The sequence below is a fragment of the Acinonyx jubatus genome, chromosome C2, assembly GCF_027475565.1.
Source record: "Acinonyx jubatus isolate Ajub_Pintada_27869175 chromosome C2, VMU_Ajub_asm_v1.0, whole genome shotgun sequence".
Lineage (NCBI taxonomy): Eukaryota > Metazoa > Chordata > Mammalia > Carnivora > Felidae > Acinonyx > Acinonyx jubatus.
Genome location: NC_069384.1, coordinates 61262318 through 61282717, shown reverse-complemented (window position 1 = coordinate 61282717; position 20400 = coordinate 61262318). Strand labels below are relative to the sequence as shown.

At 37.3% G+C, this 20400-nt stretch overlaps 1 protein-coding gene across 2 annotated transcripts in view; it reads left to right on the top strand.

The window, feature by feature from the left end:
- The window catches only part of LSAMP (limbic system associated membrane protein), a 641967-nt gene that overhangs the window by 405040 nt on the left and 216527 nt on the right, over positions 1 to 20400 (top strand). For both annotated transcript variants that reach the window (XM_027060896.2, XM_027060893.2), the window contains exon 3: positions 4007 to 4132. In XM_027060896.2, coding sequence (XP_026916697.1) covers positions 4007 to 4132 — 126 coding nt within the window. The remainder of the gene's footprint in view (positions 1 to 4006; positions 4133 to 20400) is intronic.

Below are 20400 nucleotides of genomic sequence, written 5' to 3'. Positions count from 1 at the left end.
GTGAGTACCTACCATGTTCTAAGTGCCATGGTCTATACAATTCACTGGTCAGGAAAACCAAGGACTTCTCATCTGCATCTTTCAGTTTAGTGACAGGTACAGGTAAGTAATCCAGCAATGACAATCCAGGGCCATGGTAGAGAAATATAGGGCACAATGGGAGAACATAGGAGGGATGCTTCACTCAATAAGAAGTCAGGAGTGGGGTAGGGGTAAGAATGGGGTGGTAAATGACAGAATAGTCTTCCTGGAAAAAGCGAGAAAACAGGATGACAAGTTGAAACCTGAAGGAAGAAAGGGGCTGACCTCATGAAGGACTGGAAGAAGAATATTCCATGTAGAAAAAATAGAATGTTAAATGCCTTGGGGTAAATAAGCATAGTATATTCTAGGAACCAAAATTATTTGATCTGACTGGATGATACAATGAAAAGGGAGTAATACGTAAGTCTAGAGAGCTAACCGGGGGTCAACCATGGCTTGTGAATTCATGTTAGGAAGTTTGGATTTATCTTGAGGGCAATGAGATTAATCAGAGAATATTATACTCACATTTGCAATTTATGAAAAAAAAAACTTATTTCAGTGTGATGAATGAATGACAGTGAGCCTGAGGAAAGGAAGGCTAGAGACAAAGAAATTCATTATAATGCTCTTGCAGAATCTAACCAAAAAAAAAAAAGAAAAAAAGTTTATGGCTCTGGGAATAGGGATTGGGAATAATAGTGAATCTGAGAGAGATTTAAAAGGCATAAGTCACAGAACTCAGGATCCTTTTTATATGGGGGTAGTAAAGGAAAGAGAGCAGTCAAGGAAGATAACGCTGTTTTTGCTTGGGCAACTGTTTGCACAATGACACCATTCCCCGAGATAGTGAACAAGACTACAAGTGTCACGTAGGAAGGAAGATGACAATTTTGGTTCTGAGTATGTTGAATCTTGAGTATCTGTGATGTATTTGATGAAAATTTAGACTGGTCCATTGGAACGTAAGTGTAAAAGTCATGAGAAAAATCTGAGCTGCAGATACTGATTTGGGAGTCATACATACTATGGCCTTAGCTTCTGAACTTAGACAATAGATAAGATCATTCACAGTGAGTTATATGAAGGAAGAGAACAGTGATCAAACGTTAGAAATACAGATATTTAAGGAACAGGACAAAGTAAGTCCAAAAGCTAAACTGGAAAGGTTGGCCAGAGAGGTAAGATGAAAAACAGTTGAATCTGGCATCTTAGAAAATAAAAGAATGGAAGAAGGTAGTTATGGTCAACAAAATCAAATACTCCTGAGAAAAATAGGATAATAACAAAATTGTTCATAGGACCTAGAAACTCCATGGTTCAAATTGGTGAGCTTCCTGAGAGCAGTTTTTTTGGAGGTTAAGGAAAGAATCCAGATTGCACCGTAGGTTGAAGTGTGAATGGGAGATGAAGATGTAATGTAGAACAATTCTTTCAAGATTTTGGAGACAGAGAGTTTGAAAGTAAGATGGTAACGTAGAATTTAGGGAGGTATTTATTTCTGGAACAAATGACTACATCAGATATAAATGCTATGGGAAGAAGCTGGTACAATGTACAAAGAAGTGGAAGATAAGCAATAGAGTGGAACCCACTGGTAGTGACCCCAAGGAAGGTGAAATTCAATGTCAACGTGATTACATTTCTGACTATTGAACACAAACACTTTCTGAGTCTCCAGTTTCTGAGATCTAGGACCTGAACATATTACCCTTAGTTAAAAGAAACAGGGGATCCTGGGTGCCATAAAAAAGCAAAGTCCTTGGATATATATTCCTCTTACAAAATGAGAGAAAATTATGAGTAAATTTTATCATAGGTAATAATTCTCTGGGAACCTGACACTGGCGATCTTTTCTGTTTTGTAAATTTGCATGTTTTTATATTAGGAATATAAAGTCTCCCCCTCTACATTTTTCTTATGAAAACACATTTGTATTTCTTCTTTCTATTCTGTGGCCTGTCTTGCAATTCAGAATTAACCACAAATTGAGTAATATGAGCTCATATAATTATTACATAGCTTCCTGTTGCAGATTTTAGATTGTAGAGGAAGATTCCTAGGATGTCTAAATTGTATTCTTGAACACCATCATTGATTTATAGTTCATTGTACTTTTTCTGAAAATGTTCAGAACACTGGCTTATTCAGCTGGGAATTAAAAACTATAAATATTAAACAACAGAACAATTGGACATTCAGGAGCCCCAAGTTCTAAGTCCAGCCATATTTCTTGATGGGATTGCCCTTGACAAGTCATTATTTCTCTCTGTGCCTCATCTTCTTCCTTAAAAACTGGGTATAACCTTTTAGGTCCTCATTGTAAAAGTCTGGGAAGGTATATTGCAAGTCAATGTGTGAATACGAGAGAAAGATCCATTAACCCCAGTAGATAAAAGAGAAACAGAAATCCTATAAATACATACTGCTAAATAATGGGAATGAACTACGTTCCATTTCTGCCACTGGGTTTGATTTAGAACTACTGGTTTCTACCCAGAAGCCCTGTAAGATGCCATTGTGGGAGAAATGCTAAGGTCATGAGTCCTCCTCCCACTTCCTCCTTGTGGCGCTGTGACCTGGTCAGTTGCCCAAGTCCCATCAGTGTCTCCTAATAGAGATCTGCAGCAATCACATGGTTGTCAGACAGCAGTCTCTACAGGCAGAAAATGTTACTGTTTTATTTGTCACCACAGGGCAGGAAGAGAGAGAAAATAAGATTCTTTTATTATTGAACTCCTTAATGCTGTCTTGTTCTCCTCCCTCCCTCTGACACATACTTTCTCAGGGACTGCATAAGCAACTAAGAGTAAAAAAAAAAAAAGAAAGAAAGAAAAATCACAGTCAAACCATAAACTCTGCTATTTGGAATCAGTGCATAACCTCTGATGAAATTTGTGAGTAATTCACTTTCCACTTAAGCCTACCAATATGAGATCTAATGTTGCCGCCCTGAACACTAATGAAGGAAGTCAGACGGCAGTACAGCTAGCCCTCGGGGACTCATTTCTCACACCACCAAAAAGTAATTTCCGTCATTTTCAGCCATCTGGTAGCCTGGATTGTGAAGTTGAAGTTTCATTCAAGTATTGCTTAAGAGTGTGGGCCCTGGAGTCTTCTTAGATTCAAATCTGTTTTCTGCTTCTCACCTGGCTCCATCTATATTTCAGTTTCTCACCTGTAAATAAAATGCTCATAGGATATCATTTCTTTATTATAATGAGTTACCAATATAATACTTGAAAAGTACTCTACATAGAGCCTTACATATAATAAATGCTTAAAGTTACCTATTATTAAATTGTTAGTAATAATGGTGGTGAAAGTATTAGGGGTAATAATATTATTTTGTGTAGCATCTGTGACACAGGCCTTATTAATTCAGTTTTTAGGCTCTAATGTGCATTATCTAGCCTGTTCACATACCAAGGTGATATTTAGACACTTTCTATTGTGATTAAATGATGGTTTCCTCATGTGGCTAGATTGTAAGTAAACAGGTGTTGCCACATCCTAATAACAACTATGCAACTCATACTAAATAACACTTCTCCTTTTCCTGACATTTGGAGGTAAGAATGCACTATATTCATTTGATATACATAAGGAAATAAATGTAGGCAGGCACCATTCAGTGATAAGAAAAAATTATTAATATGGTAAAAATGTGCACACTAATAATTAAATAAAGTCTATTCTAATGAAAAAAGAGATAATACATTTCACTATACTCCTCTGTGAAATTCCTACAATATTTGGTCATAGTGGAGAGATTCTTCTAGTAGTAAGACCCATGCTTTTCATCTGCTGAGTCTCTAAAGAGGTCATAAAGTATCCTGTCTTCTTAACATAAAAATTCAAATGGTTCAAGTCATAAAAGCATCTAGCTCAAGTTTGTTATTTCCAGTGGCATGGACCAGTGCTTCAAACATGGGGTTTTACTGGCATGGTTACATATTCCATTCGCTTTTGTCTTTGCAGTTCCACCAAAGATCTCCAACATCTCTTCAGATGTCACTGTGAATGAGGGCAGCAATGTAACCCTGGTCTGCATGGCCAATGGCCGTCCTGAACCTGTGATCACCTGGAGACACCTTACACCAACTGGTAAGCAGCCCTCTAGCCCTCAAGATACCACACATTATTTAACATATCTTTGGGCTTCTGAGATTCCATTGGATCAGAAAGGCAAGCATGTATCTAATTGCAATAGGACTTATATAGGGTCCTCCCTGGTCTTTGCTAATGTGTTCATCTCTATAAAATCTACAACCATTTCTTACTTCATTTTTAATAGAACATCACCTCAAGGCAACAAATACAGAAGAATTAAATGCATTAAATGACTTAGTATTATGTCTAAAATGTAGGCCAATTTTGTGCTTGAGTGTCTTGGGGCAATGTTTTGTATGAATTAGATTTAACTAGTCCTTTGCATGTTTGTTTGTTTGTTTTGCTATTAACTATGGTTTCCTTAACTAAGGTTCCTAAACCTTAACTATGGTTTCCTAATATGTAGCACCTTGTGAAGAAACCTTTCAGGAATAATACAAAATTGTTAGTGACTTCTGATGTCGTCTCCTTGGCATCTGGTTCTGTGAGGGGCATCAGGCATGGACTAAGCTTCATGAGCTCATTATGGGTCCCTACCTATTAATGCAAATTCAGTCAAAGTCAGAAAAATTATTTTCCAGGAATGTCTTCTGCATCCTTCCCTCCCGTTCCAGCACCATCACCATCAGAATAACTGAATTTTCGGTCTCTGCTGCTTCTTGAACTTCACTTAAATATTATATCAAATTACATGGGTCCACTGCATGCATACTTTCCTGCTCTACAGATTACATTTTCTTATATGCAATGCCATGGTTTTGTAAATGACACAGTCTTTGTAGAATAAAGCCTGCTATTTAATTTCTCAGAAAGAGGGGCTATGGATCAGTTATTCTTATAAAATGTAATTTATTTTGATAGATAGTCCTCAATTTTAATTGATTTATATCTGATATTCTCTTAAAATTTCCTCATATAAGTATTTAGAGTTCACAACAAAGTCATTTTGGAATGAAAAACTCTAAAAAATTGTGCAAAGCAAGACATACATGGAAACTATCCTGAGGTATTTCTAAAAGGCCAGGATAGTGTTCGCCTAAAGCATCTTTGAAAACTGTGTTTTGTGGTTGAGAATACAGGCCTCCATGTCATGTTAGGTCGCAAACTAATTTTTCAAGTGAATTTGGACTAGCCTATGGAATGGTCTCCTTTTTTGACAGCTATTCTTATCAAAGGCTTGCTTCTATTTTCTTAAGGGAACGTCACTCAAAACCCACCTTAATTGTTAATGCATGCAACTTGTCATTTATTGACAATATATAAGAGCAATAAATGAGGCATTTATTTGGAAGATCAAACTCATTTCCTTTCAGACCCATTTTATACTTCACATGGAAAAAATGCATATGGAAGATTGTCTTAAGGGTGAACCTCTGGATATCACACACCTTTCCCTTGGGTTAAATTAAACATCCAGAGCACATTCGGCCTGGCTTGAAGTATTTTATGCCCCAATCCCACACCACCTACTCCTTTCCGGTATAGAATTGCTTTGACTGAATGACAATTTGGTCCTTTCTGGTATAGAATTGCTTTGACTGAATGACAATTTGGTATAAAAACTATTGGCCCATATTTAAAGATGTTATACAAGATATCAATTGAAATCATTGAATTTACTATAATGTTATTTTGAGAGATTGTTCATTTTATTACATAGTTTTCCTTTTGGAAAATATCCTATGAGGAAATTCCTCTTACGTATTTCTATTGCCTTTTTTCTAAGCAATGGTTGGTTTTCTATGAATGAACTCCCTAAATTTTTATAAATGATTAAGAGTTCATGGAATTGACTGTTACTAAACTTAGAGCCAAATTTATTTTGCCCATTTGTAAAAGAATATAGGAAATCATATATAAATTGCATGTTAATGAAGAGGATTTTAAACAAACTGTGTGGGATTTTATGGCATCAAATTCACGTACAGACCATTCTCTTGCTTTCCTCTTGTTTTATTGTCTCACCTTTTCTAATTAATTTAAATATCTATATAAATATGTTACTTATACCCTCCTATTTTTTTGTGGAACAAGTGGTAGGAAGAAGAAGGGAAGGAAGATAGATTATATTCAACTTATAATCAAGAAATGAATTACATTAATAAAAAGACTATTGCTTTTTTGTGTACTACTGACTATGAAGTAGTTGGGTTTTTTCATTTTTTATTTTTATTTTGTCTTTGGGGGAGAAATGCTATTCATGACCAGAACCCAAAGATGTATTCTTTTTTATCCTTTGAGTTTAGAAAAATAATGAGATAGAATCAGAGTTTCAAGATTTTTTCATGCTGGGCCTAGCAGTTTAGATCTTCATCTCTAACTCTAGTAACCTTTTTAATGATAGTGAATATCTGATTTGAATCCTGAATAACCTGGTTATCCATGGTGTTTAAAAGTCAACAAAACACCACATCTTCCCATGTAAATACAGCATTTACATACACTCAGAGATCCCTAGAGATTTCAAAATCAGCTTGAAAAATAGGTATACTCATAGGGATTTCCAATAGTAAGGCCAGGGGATCAGCAAACTACAGTCTGCCAAACTACAGTGGGCCAAATACAGCCTGCCCCACTTTTGTACTGCCTAGAGCTAAAAATAGGTTTTAGATGACTAAATGTTTGAAAAATATAAAAAGAAGAATTCTGTCTTCTGACATGCAAAAATTTAATATTCATATTTGGGCATCCATAAAGTTTTATTGAAATACACCCATACTTATTCATTTTCTTCTTGTCTATGGCTGCTTTTGTTCAAAAACAGGATAGTTGAGTAGTTATAACAAAGATGGCTGGGCTTACAAACCCTAAAATATTTTCTATCTGGCCCTTTAGAAAAGTTTGCAGACCGTTGTTCAAGACTATTGCTTGGGGCATAGGACAAGGATTTTCTGCACCAATCTATGACCCCATGACGCTCTGGGGATATCCTCTATTAAGTTCCTAAATACATCTCAAGGGAAAGAACCTTATTCTTCTCTAATCCTTTATCTAGGCCCTGTCTGTAGGTCAAATTCTCTTATGTCACATGCAAAACCAGCTCCCTGCTGCATTCACAGACTCAAGGGCAAACTCCAATTTCCCTTCTAAAGAGTATTAATTTCTAGGCCCACTCTTTCATCTCTTTACATCTGACCTAAATAGCCACCTGACCATAATCATATTCCTGCTAACAGGAGAGAAAATTTTCCTTTACTGTTCTACAAAGGAAACTAGGTTTTTTTTGTGGGGGGGGTTGGATTTTTTTGGTTTTACGTGGGTTTTCCCCTACTTTCCAAAATTTGGAAACAGGCAGTGATCCTTTTCAGTCTATAACATGAAACCTTTCTTGGAGACACTCAAGGAAGAAGCTCTGCCCTGTGTGACAGTAAAACTGTCTGCAACCCGTGGCCGTGTGAGCAAAAAAAAATCTAGTAGCTTTGTTCAATTATTAATTGTGCCTTCAACAGTATAGAGTGTGACTGCCTTGCAGAGGAAATGTACCTGTAATTAGCTCGACCCCATAGGGGCATCAAGCTATGAAAGGGGGAAGAATCCAAGCAGGGTTCACATGTACCTGATTACCTGTCATTTGATGACATAAGGGGGAGAAAAGAAAGAGGGTGAAAGGTATATTTTTATGAAGACTATTTATTGCCTCTTAATTTAGTTTTTTTTTTTAATTTGGTCACACCATTTTGTTTCTCTTTATTCTGACATTTGAAATTTATTTTTCAAATATGCTGCAAGTGTTTTTAAAGAGGGAAGTTTAAAGAATGGTAAGTCTTTTCATATATACAGAATCAAAACATATACCTGACTTAGAAGGACGAGAAAGTGGTTGATGAATTCCATGGTTGCCTTTCTTATGCTTCCGACTTCTTAATTTTTCCATTCTCTCCAGTTATTCTGTATAGTCAAAATGATACGCCATGTATGTGGTTGTTAAATGTGACCTATTTTCTCCCTTAATTAAGTTAGACTTTCATAATTCTGTAACTCCCAGAGGGCAATTGCACCGTAACATGTATTTTCTATGGAGTGTTTGATCTCCCTTCTGTGAGTAATGCTGTTCCCATCTTCATTTAACTTTGTTTCTACATCTTTCTTCTCACATTCCAGAGGAAGTCCCTTTCTCAACTGTACCTCATGTGGTATCAGGGTTGCCCAGGGTTACAGAAGGAGTTTCTATGCATTTTGTTTCTACAAAGGTTTTTTTTGCATCCTCAATAGCTTTCTATACCCGCCAAACTCAGCCACACTGAGGACTTGGTCCTTCAGGCTGAGAACAAATTAGCAGGTGCTGTAAAAATTCTCTTGTCCAAGCCAAAAGCCAGATTTGACATTAATACAGAATATAAAAATCTTGCTTAAGAAATATTTTGTTTTTTGATAGGGTAGGTGGGAAAATTTGTACTGGAAGCTGGTAAGAGACCTGCAGGGAGTCTGGAATCCCATTTCTTATTGGATGTTGGTTTTTACACTTGGTCAGAGATTCCCAAATTTGAATCCTTGCCTGGTGATACTCTTGAACTCCATTAATGCTCTAGCTCTGTCTGTCTTCTAATATTATAGGTTAACCAATTATTAATATATGTAGCTTAGACCCTGCCCTCATGGGTTTGAGAGTACTATGCAATGTTTAACTAAACTTATTTCTTTAAGCTGATTTCCAGAAGTACATGTTGCAAGTAACATCAGCTCTTTTTAGTTAGCACACCAGAATTAGCATGACTTCATATTTCACACAGAGAACATATCTACAGTTCAAGTTTGAGGAAATTCTTTCTCTGGGGTTTTCTTGTATGGACCTTCGAAAAGATTCTTTGAGTTAATCTTGGTAGTATATGGATGTGGAAGAATCAAACCAGTGACTTTGCTCTTGACCAGATAGTGATAATTTAAGTGAAAATAATGATTCAACCTATTATTTTGATTGTATTCATTTGTTTCTTGCATTTAAACAATTTTCCCTTTACAAAGAGCAGAAAAATAAATAAAAAATCTTTCTCTGTTTTCTTTTCAATATCTTACTTGTATATCAGTTTTAGAGTATGTTACCCATCAACACAGAATAATATCTAGATTAATCTTGATATCCATCTCACAATTTGTACTTTTGGCAAAAAATATTCATAAAACGCTCACATTGTAAAAGGACAAAATGAAGAGAGAGATAGACATGGTCCGTGCACAAATGGAGTTTATAGTTCAGCAAGAAAGCAGAGCACTAAACTAATAATTGCATGAATAACCACTTAATTAGATTTTTACAATATAAAGAAAAATTATAGCATTCAATAAGACTATAAAACAGGGCCATATAGCAAAATCTGCAAAGCCAGCAAAGCTCCCCTCAGGGGAGCTTATGCTGAGACCTTAAGGGTTAATACAACCTGACCAAGAAAAAAAGGGGGTGAAAAATATCCCAGGCAGAGAAGAGAGCATATATAATAATTCATTTAGGAATCCAGGCAAGCATCTTTATGTGAAACCATGATGTTAGTTTTTTTTATACTAATGTTTTTTCTTTAAGCATATATATATTTTTTACTTTTAAAACTATTCCTGTTTTCTCTTTCAAAGAGCAGAAAAAATAAACAGAAATCTTCCTATATTTTATTTCCAATACCTTACTTGTGCATTGGTTTTAAATATACAAAGTAGTGTATATTGGTGTATATACATGTTCCCAGTGTAGCAGGTATACAAGCAGTTATTTATGTGTGTGGATGTCTTAAATTTAGGTAAGAAACAAATTCTTTGCCCATGCAGGTGATTCCATAATAGCCTAATCAAGTAAATACAAATTCTTTCTCAGTAGCCTTAAAACAATTGGGTAATTTAGAAAATGAAGACTCTAAAATGTAACCACATGATCACTGGCCTCCAATAATAACTGGAAAGACTCATAATAACTGACACTGGCAACCTTTAAACCATGGGAAGATCTCTACAATCAGATATGCTGGCCATTCTGGTAGTGTTGGACAAATGCTGTACCACCACCTCAGCACCCCAGTCTTACCCTACCTAGATTTGTCATCAGATGCCCAGCGTACTCTTCCTGAAGAGAAATGAACCACCCTAGATGTGTTCTTGGAGGACTAGCTTGGATTTGAATGCTCCAGGACATTTTGGAAGCATGGGTTATGAAGGGATAGGTAGCTTAACCACAAACTTTGCACATGATCTAGGAGAACAGAAATAGAGTCTACATCTCTCAAACTCTTGCCATTTCATATATTTGTTGCCATTATTCCAGTCTGTTTTACAATTTAATAGATATAAAAATAGAATTTGTCCAAAGTTATTATGAGAATTAAGAGAACATGTAGGTAAAGTTCTTAGTACAGTGTCAGATATTATTGGTATTATTTTTATTTATTTTAATTATTAGTTATCTATATATATCAGCTTTATGTAGTGGTAATTTGGAGGGAGACTGGCAATTTGAACACAACCTCAATCCCATCTTGATCCATTCAAACACAACAATTGAGATTTTTTTTAAATGCTCTTTCTCATCAAAATTGGTCTTAATATTTTATATCTCATATTGTGTTACATTACATTGCATCAACATACCAGTTGTGGTGTTCCTTTTTTCAAAAGGACATGACCATATCTTATTAGGGAAAGATTTTCTAGCATGCCTTATTGATGTCTTCATTCTTCTCCTGGGGACAGTTTTCCTAGGGTCTGGCTATATAATGGCAAATACCTTATTTGCTGTAGCTATATAGAACCTATACCTTGTGAATTACAATGCTTATTATTTTTTTTACAAAACTCTTGTTACGGGTGATGATTATACCATAACACCAGAAAAAAAAAAAAGAAACAGATCTACAGTGTTCAGGATTAAGCTATTGAAAGTAACAGCAAGGCTGCACAATAAAAATAAAACAAAAAGAAAACAGTAAATTATAGTTGGGGGAAGCATATTAAAATGATCAGAGTAATCATAAAATTGTTGAAATGGGCAGATATTAGTATGGTGAAATTCATCAAGTTAAGTGTAGGTTGATTTACTTGGGAGCCAAACAAACTGCTATAGAAGAGCAGACAATAAGACTGGCATTGTATTTGATAAGGCTTACTTATCCAAGAAAAAGTCAGGGTAAGTTGTATAATTAACTTTGGAATCTTGACTGTGAATGTCAGCTAGAGTCTATCCTAAGATCCCTCACGAAGTGTCAGAGTCTGACTGATTTAGGTCCTTGCTAAGACTGGCAATCCTGGGTCCCAAGAATCAAAGCATTTACCCCAGGTGGTCAGAAACAGAGAGGTCAGAGGACAAGTTCAAAGAGATGCTAAAGGTAAGAGATACAAATTGTCTAAGCCAGAAACTTGAGAGTGATCCTAGACTCTTTCTCTTTCTTTTCCCCATCAATAACTCATTTGACACATTGTTTTGATTCTACCTCCTTATTGGCTATCAATCCATTCCTCTTTCCCCATTGTCATTGTCACAATATAGATAAGCCAACATTTTTCTCACCTGAATTTCAATAGTTTTCCAGTTGGACCCCTTGCTACTAGACATTTCCCCCTAAAACACTATTCCTAAATGTAAAATTGGTCAAGTTAGTTTTCCTACCTAATTTCCAAATATTCCAATGCCTTTGGGATAAAGTTCAAACTACTTGGCATAGCCTTAAAGCCCTTCATCCAATTTTTCCTATGACTAGGATGGGGCCTGAAATTCTGCCTATCTAACAAACACCCAGGTGTAATATTGTTGCTGCGAGTCTATGCACCCCGTGTTAAGCATCATCTTGGATTTTGAGATCAAAATAAATTGGAAGATACTGGAATGTATAATAGCCTAGCACAGGGAAACACCTAGGTAAGTCCCACAATGTATGCACTATTCACCAAATATTGTTACAATGTTATATATTTTAAGTTCTCTGTTCCACCCCAGAAATTCAGACATGATTCAGAGAATAATAAAAATCTCTGTAGTCTTGAGAAATAGGATTGATCCTTGCCTATCAAGGTTGGACCATGATCAGCATTATATTAGAGCTTTATAGAAATGTAGAATATTGGGCCCTATTCCAGACCCACTGAATCAGGATCTGCATTTTATCAAGATCCCCTGGTGGTTTGTGTGCACATTAAACTTTGAAAAGCCCTAGACTAGTGGTGAAGAGTCTTTCTTTGTATGCAGAAAAAGCTTCTTTTCTAAATACATAAAGTGTAGAAATGAAAGAACTTTCCCCACTTTCCTACAAATTAGTAACCCTAAATTTCACCCATTTCTTTCTTCTCTCCAAATGTGTTTCTACCAAGAAACCAGGAAAAAAAATGATGTAGGAGCAAGGGTGGTGTTAACAATACTGAGCCATTGAATATTTATCACTTGTAAAGGAGAGTATCTGATGCTTTACCTACCTATCTGATGCTGCTAAATATTGCAGGAAAATGTAGCCTGGTAGATGAAGAAATACTGCCTGAATGACAGGAGCCGCTTTTCTCATCATTTTTTATAATGGCTTTATCTGCAAAATGTGGACAATATTATGTGCCCTGCCCGCCTCCTGCTGTTGCTTTGGGGGATCAAATGAGATCATGAATATGAAAGTAGTTTGAAAAGTGTAAGTTTCTCCACAAATGTAAGCAATTAAGAGAAAGAGTGAAGTGGTGGAAAGAATGAATACAGAATTTAGAGTCAGAAAATCCTGGTTCAGGTCTCTGCTCTCTACCATTTACTTTTTGGGGGGTTGTTAGGTAAGTCGTTTAAGCTCTCTGGTTTCCATCCATAAAATATAAATATAATGCTTGCTCACCTGCCAGAATTCATATGTTGTCTCCAGTGATATAATGTATATTGAAATGATTTATTAATGATAAAGCATTATTCAACTGCTGGTTGTTATGACTGTTATCGTAGATTCTGCAAGGCAAAATACTGACTTTAAATTACAGTAGTCATTTTTGTTATTATTTGGATAGTAGAAAGGACTAACTGCAAGAATATGAAGCACTCTATTTGACGAAAATAAGTAATAAAGCCGGAGTCTCTAGATAGTCTAAAGCAATGGTTCTCAGACTGTGGTCCCTAAACCAGCAGCATCAGCATCACCTAGGAACTTGTTAGAACTGCAAATTATCAGACCAACCCCCCCCCCCCCGCCCCCGCAACACCAGATCTACATGAATCAGAAAATCTAACCCTAGTGATTTGTAGCTTAACAAGCCCTCCAGGTGATTCTGATGCACAATAAACTTTGAGAACTCCTACACTAAAAATATGCCTTTTTTGAGATAGGACTGTATGCTATTTTTTACCAAGCATGAGTAATTTGAGATTCTTTCTGTGTGATAATAAATCAATAAGGAATGTTTTGACGACCTGGGGTGTGTGCGTGTGTGTGTGTGTGTGTCTGTGTGTGTGTTGTAAGTATGGTGTGCATGTTTAAAATCATTTGAGGGGCACCTGGGTGGCTCAGTTGGTTGAGCATTGGACTCTTGAGTTCAGCTTAGGTCATAATCCCAGGGTCGTGGGATCGAGCCCTATGTTGGGCTCAACGCTGAGCATGGCACCTACTTGGGATTTTCTCTCCCTCCCCCTCACTCTCTGCCCCTCTCCCCTGCTTGCACTCTCTCTTTCTAAAAAAAAAAATTAAATAAATTTAAAAAACTATTTGATATACAAATGCACTATCACAACTCTGTGGTTAGACTTTTTTGTCACTTTAGATGAAGAGGTTTAGAAGTTTAACAATTTGCACAGAAATTTCCACTGTGTCTTTTTCCATCTACAGTCTGATGATGTTGGAGACTAACATACCACTTAAAATGTTCACACATTTCTGAAATCCTTACCCTTCTTTAGGAATATTCATTTTCAGATCTCAGTGCGCTGAGGTTGCAATTGATTCTAATAAAACAAAGAAATCTCAATAGGTAACTCAAATGGGGTGGCCCTGCCTATGGAAGACATGCCAGCAAAATTACCCCATGTCATTTAAGAAACATTAGTAAGAAGCAGACTCCTTTATAAAAACTCCCTTGCCATTTCTCTTATGTGTTGTCACCTACTTTCACTTTATGGATCAAATCTGGTGTTTTTCTCAAGTTGGTCAACAATTCAAAAGCCCAGAACGCTTTGTGAAATAACATGGTTGTCAAATTGTGACTTAGTGTGCAGTTGACGAAAGTGTTAAAATCTGATGAAGGAAAGAGAAAAGAGGAAAAAAACCTTTAATAATTCAGTTGGCAAATATCAATGCAAATCAGATCTAATTCTTCAAGGTATTCCGGTAATAAAAACTGAAATGTCAGTCTTTGAATGACATCAGTCCTATTTTTTTTAATTTTTTTTTTTTTTTTTTGGCCTGGTCACTGAGGTTTTACGCTGTTTTGACTGTGGAAAGACAGATCCGGATTGGGGAATGAGGGATTTGAAAGGCAGTCAGGAAAACAGTTACTGAAAGTTAGTCTTTATAAAGCAATGAGGAGATAGTCTGCATTTAAAAAACTCCTACCACCAGGGGAGCCTGGGTGGCTTAGTTAGTTGAGCAACTGACTTCAGCTTAGGTCAGGATCTCACAGTCTGTGGGTTCAAGCCCCATGTCAGGCTCTGTGCTGACAGCTCAGAGCCTGGAGCCTGCTTTGGATTCTGTGTCTCCCTTTCTCTCTGCCCCTCCCCTGCTCATGCTCTGTCTCTCTCTGTCTCAAAAATAAATAAAAACGTTAAAAAAAATTTTTTTTAAATTCCCACCACCCAATAAATAGGTAGATAGATAGAGCAAGCCATGGGAAAACTGCTTCAGTGCAACAAATTGTGTATTCCAGAATTTCAGCTTAGAAAAAAAGTCATTCCAAATATAACATATGGTACTGAAGACCTGGCTGCCCATAGTTTAGAGTCACTTACTTGGTATGGAGACAGAGATGGGCAATTCTTTGGGTAACTCTGGGCTTTAGAGAGCTTACTTTAGTAGGCAACTGGAAGGAGACAGATGTTCTTTAATGGGAAAAGAGGCAGACATCTTTTATTTTCTAGCAAAGCAATTAATTTTGATGACTATTCTTGTTGCACCTGTAATGACTTCTATAAGCCCACTTACTTAAAATAATTAAATAAGCTCACTTATTTTTTTTTAAACTGTCACTATGGTGTATTAGCTGGCATGGGCTGCCATAACAAAATACTATAGACTAGACAACAGAGATTTCTTTTCTCACAACTCTGGATGCTACAAGTCCATGATTAGGGTGCAGCGTGGTCAGGTTCTGGCGAGAGCGCTCTTCCTAGCTGGCAGAGGGCCAGCATCTCATTGCGTGTTCACCAGACCTCTTCCCACAGAGAGGAAGAGTAAGCATACTCTCTGGTACCTCCTATTATAAGGGCCCTAGTCTACCATGAGAGCCCCACCCTCATGACCTCCTCTAAAATTACTTCCCAAAGGCCCCATTTCCAAATATTATTACATTGGGGGTTAGGGTTTTAACATGTGAATTTTGAGGGAACACAGTTCAGTCCATAGCATGTAGTATCTGATCTCATGATGCTGACCACCTGGACTTCCAGCTATCTGTCTTTGTCTGTCATCCTGAGCACCTGAGAATTGCAACAGCTCTATTCTCACATTTAAGACTAGATAGATCACAGAGTTAAATCTTCTCTTAAACTCAGGATATTCAGCCATAATCCAGAGACCAGATGGGAATGGTATTACCACTCTATTGCTTGCTCCCCTCCCTGATATCCTGTCAACAGAGGAAACCCCAGGTGTCTCCTCCTTATGGAGAATGCCAAAGAACCCTAGGAGACCCAAAGCATGTCCCATTCAGTTATTCCTATAACACCCCCAGGCCTGGCTGAAAGGAAAATTTGTTTTAACAATGTGAGTAGCTGTAACTCTCTACTATTGGCAGTTCTATTGCTGATCGTTGGTAGAAGAGGTGATTCCCACAGAACATTAAGCACTCTGAGGTCCCCACAAGAGGCTGACTCTGCAGCTGGGTGTCAGAGTGGATCAGGGGCTGTGCTGTGGCTAGTGTGCAATGTTGCTAAGCCTGTAAGAACTTACGTGATTCCTCAGCTTTTCCATAGTGTCGCTCTGCCAAGAAAGTGTCTGGCAGTGTCAGTAACCCATAATCTTATTTATCAGGCTGTGTAAGCGTGGGCGATTGGGTGACTACAGAAGGTGTGAAAGGCTGCTACCATGGCCTATCAGCATCACATCTTGCTTCTAACCTGATCTAATAGCACCTTCTTAATAGAGATAGGCTAAGAGTTGTTTTAGCAGATCCAGAAAAATCTATCTGTGATCTTAGCTGGTTAAGGTGGTACCTTTCTGAATTCAAACAGATTCTCAATATCCACTGAAACATCAAGATAAAGAGCTTGTGCCTTATTTTTCTTTGGAGCTTTTATCTTATATGAGTGAGTTCCATGAGATTTGTATAAACAAAAATGATTACTCGGGTCTTTTCTCACCACATGTACCTTTGTTGTTACCATTATTACTACTTCTACTACGACTAGTAATGACCTTCTAAGTTTCAACTGCCATTGTCAGTGATGGAGTGCCTACATGCCAGTCATGTTCACATTCTGCATTTGTAATTGCTAATTTTTAAAAAAAAAATTAAGTTTGCTTATTTATTTATTATTTATTTATTTACTGAGAGAGAGAGAGAGAGAGAGAGAGAGAGAGAGAGAGAGGATCCCAAGCAGGCTCCATACTGTCACAGCCCGATGTGGGGCTCAAACCCACAAACCCTGAGATCATGACCTAAGCCAAAATCAAGAGTTGGACGCCTAACCAACAGAGCCACCCAGGCAGCCCTGTAATTGCTAACTTTTATGGGAGCTACTGGCCAATTATCCATGAATAATTCCATGAATATTCAGAACCCTTTGCCAAGGGGCATTCCTAGCTTTGATCAAGAACAAAGAAAAATCTACAAGATATCAATAGGTTCCTTGTATGAATTTGTCTCCCTGTTGTTCTTTCATAGGAAACCAATCAAACATACAACAAGTGACACAAAGATTACTTATACATTTATTCATATATTTATATATTTATATACACATATTTGCTTATATTATTTACCTGTAGGTTTTTAAAAATAAATATTCCAATATCTTGCAATTTCTCACCTTACATCAGTAAGAAACTAAGGTGCAAAGCTGCATTCCTAAGACCCAGTTATAGTCACAAATCACAGTTTCCCTTAGTAAGGTTTGTCAAACTATTTTGATGTCTGCACCATCAAAATACATCCATGTATTAGTTTTTTAGGGCTGCCATAGCAAATTATTACCAACATAGTGGCTTAAAACAACAGAAATGTATTCTCTGATTGTTCTGGAGGCAAGACTTGTAGTCAAGGTGTCAGCAGGGGAACACTCCCTCTAAAGGCTCTAGAGGAGGATCCTTCCTCGCCTTTTCCAGCTTCTCATGGCTCCTGGTGTTCCTTGGTTTACTGCAGCATAGCTCCAATCTCTTTCTGTGTTTTCATATGGTCTTTTCCTCTGTGTCTTTGTATCTGGGTGTCTCAGCTCTCCCTTCCTTTCTTTTACAAGGGCGCCAGTCTCTGGATTTGAGTTTCATCCTAAATCCAGGATGATCTCATTTCAAATGCTTAAATTACATACCTCTATGAAGACTCTTTTTCCAAATCAGTTCACACTTACTCGTTCTGAGGGTTAGGACTTGAACAAGTCTTGTTGGGGAACACTGTTCAATCTACTACAAGCTGCTCTGAAAAGAAAAAAAAAATCTTAGAGAATAATGAGATTCGAGTGGAACAAACCCAAATGACTTTTGAAAGGTAAGGTGTGGGAAACTCTGGGTATTGCCATATTCAAATCAAATGTAATTAGATCTTGCCTTTATTATCAAGTGATCTGAGGAGAAGATATTTTATATACCACTCAGTTCTCTGAGTTTGCCTATAAAGATGAAAGTCTTTATAGAAAAATGCAAAGGAAGTACACATTGTTGCTAAGAGGATAAAATTAGGAAGTAGGACAACCTGGTTTTGAGTTTTAGATATGATCTGCTGTGTGGCCATGGAAAAATCACTTCCTTCAGCCACATGATGACCTACAAAATAAGGGGGAGGGGAATAGAACATTCTCATTATTGTTGTGGGAGTTAAAGAGACAGTGTTCCTGAAGCACTTCCCACAGTACCTGACCTATTAAGCCCTTAATAAGAGGAGTTGCTGTTATTGTTGTTCCATTAAAATTTCTAATGGCAATAGGTATGGTCTATGTGCAAGGGCACCAATCTGCAAGTGGCCCCGCTACACAAAGAACCAAAAAAAAAAAAAAAAAAAAAAAAAAAGAAAGCCAGCTAACAATGACACATTTTCATCTTTCCTTCACACCAGTGCTCTAGCTGGAGAGGAATTTTTCCATGTCTTAACTGGGCTTGCACACAGTGAAATGATGGATCTTGTTCCTTCAAACATTGCTTATAATAGATCTGTCAGGTGTCCTATTTAAACCCTAATGGTTTTGCAAATAGCAAGGCTTATGAAACACTCAAATTTGAGGTAAAAAGGAAATATCCAACATAATTCAGAGCCAAGCAGTCAATGCGAGTTTAGGGTAAAAGCTCAGCAGAGAGGACATTTGTCTACAGCTGAGAAACAGAAGCCCCATCTGTTCGACCTGGTTGAACTTTCTTTCTGTCTGAACATCCTGTCCACACAACTGAAACCTCCAGTACCTCTTGGCCAATATCTCTTTCCTGACCTTAGTCAGACTTTCCCTTATTCACTAGGTGCCCTGGGATATTTTTTCCAAGGGATGCTTTCCTGTTTCTGTAGCAGTGCACAGAGAGATGTAGGGTACATGGTGTAGCTGGGCAGTCAGCCAAATGTGCACATTGAAAAGGCCTGTCAGATGGCATCCAAAGTTTCTTCCAGTCTGGCTTTCTGCCTCTTCATTTTTCCTTCCTAATTTCCTTTTGTGTTCTCCATTGTCTGGAACTGGGAAAATATTCTCCATCACTTTCTTTCTTCCTATTATGTTCTAACTTCAAGTTGTTCTAATACTTTAAGTCAAGGCTTTAAGAAATAGAAATGTAAGTAACTCCCATCACTGGGGCATAAGTACCAGTGCTGTGGGCAACTTCCAGCTGAGCCTTTTTCTCACTGGCTTGACCCCTTGGTTCAATACTGGTAGAGGTTCTGTATGAAATTACTTCCTTTAATCTCATGAACTATGGTAGTTTTCATTTCAGAATCACCCTACCCATCATGTATGAAAACGGACAATTGTTTCCAAAAACTGGAAGCCAAAGAAAAACGTCAGAGAAGGAGAATATTATGATGAATGTGTTACAGTGAAGGGAGTGTGGTAGACAGAAAAATATTCACCTGAGATGTTTACATTCTGATATGCAGAACCTGGTAATATGTTACCTTATATGGCAAAAGGGACTTTGCAGATGCAATTAAGATTTTAGAGATGGGGAGAATATTCTGGGTTATCTGGGTGAGCCCAGTATAATCAAAAAGGTCCTAACAGAGGAAAGCAAGAAGATCAGAGTGAGGAAGGAAATATGATCACAAAGGCAGAAGTTACAATCACAAAGTCATTTGGAGATGCCACACTGCTGGCATGAAGATGGAGGAGAGGTCACAAGCCAGAGTCTGCAGGCAGCTTCTAGAAGCTGGAAAACGTAAGGAAATAGATTCTCACTTAAAACCTCTAGACAGCATGCAGCTCCATTGACGGTTTGATTTTAAGCCCCATAAGACCCATTTTGGATTTTCCACCTTCAGAACTGTCAGTGGTTATTGTTTTAAGCCACTACATTTAGAGCAGTTTGTTATAGCAGTAATATGAAACTAATGCAGGGAATGGCCCCTTACAGCTGTTCATAGCCAGATACGTAATTATGTAAAATTAGTTTAAGTTTTTGCAGGGGAAAGAAGATAATGAACATGTCTGTACAGGGTTACTTGCTTTGGCATACTGGGTAATTGAAATGCTCTGATCAATGATATCATCACATGTTTTATTACTGGTGACTAATATTCAAAGAATTATATTTGGATAAAATATAATACAAAAATATGCTAAAGGAAACTTTTTTCTTTCCCTTCCTTTTTTTTTTTAATGATCGACAAAGGGTGCTGCCTCAAGTTAATCTTTGTGATCATCAATTATCATTGTTCCATCGAGGCACAGAAGCACCTGCTGGTAGTAACATTTCAAGGTGATGAACAGGAGACAAACCATCACTTATTATGATACAGTGCCTGGGCTATGTCTGTTAACTACAACTTTGGGAATA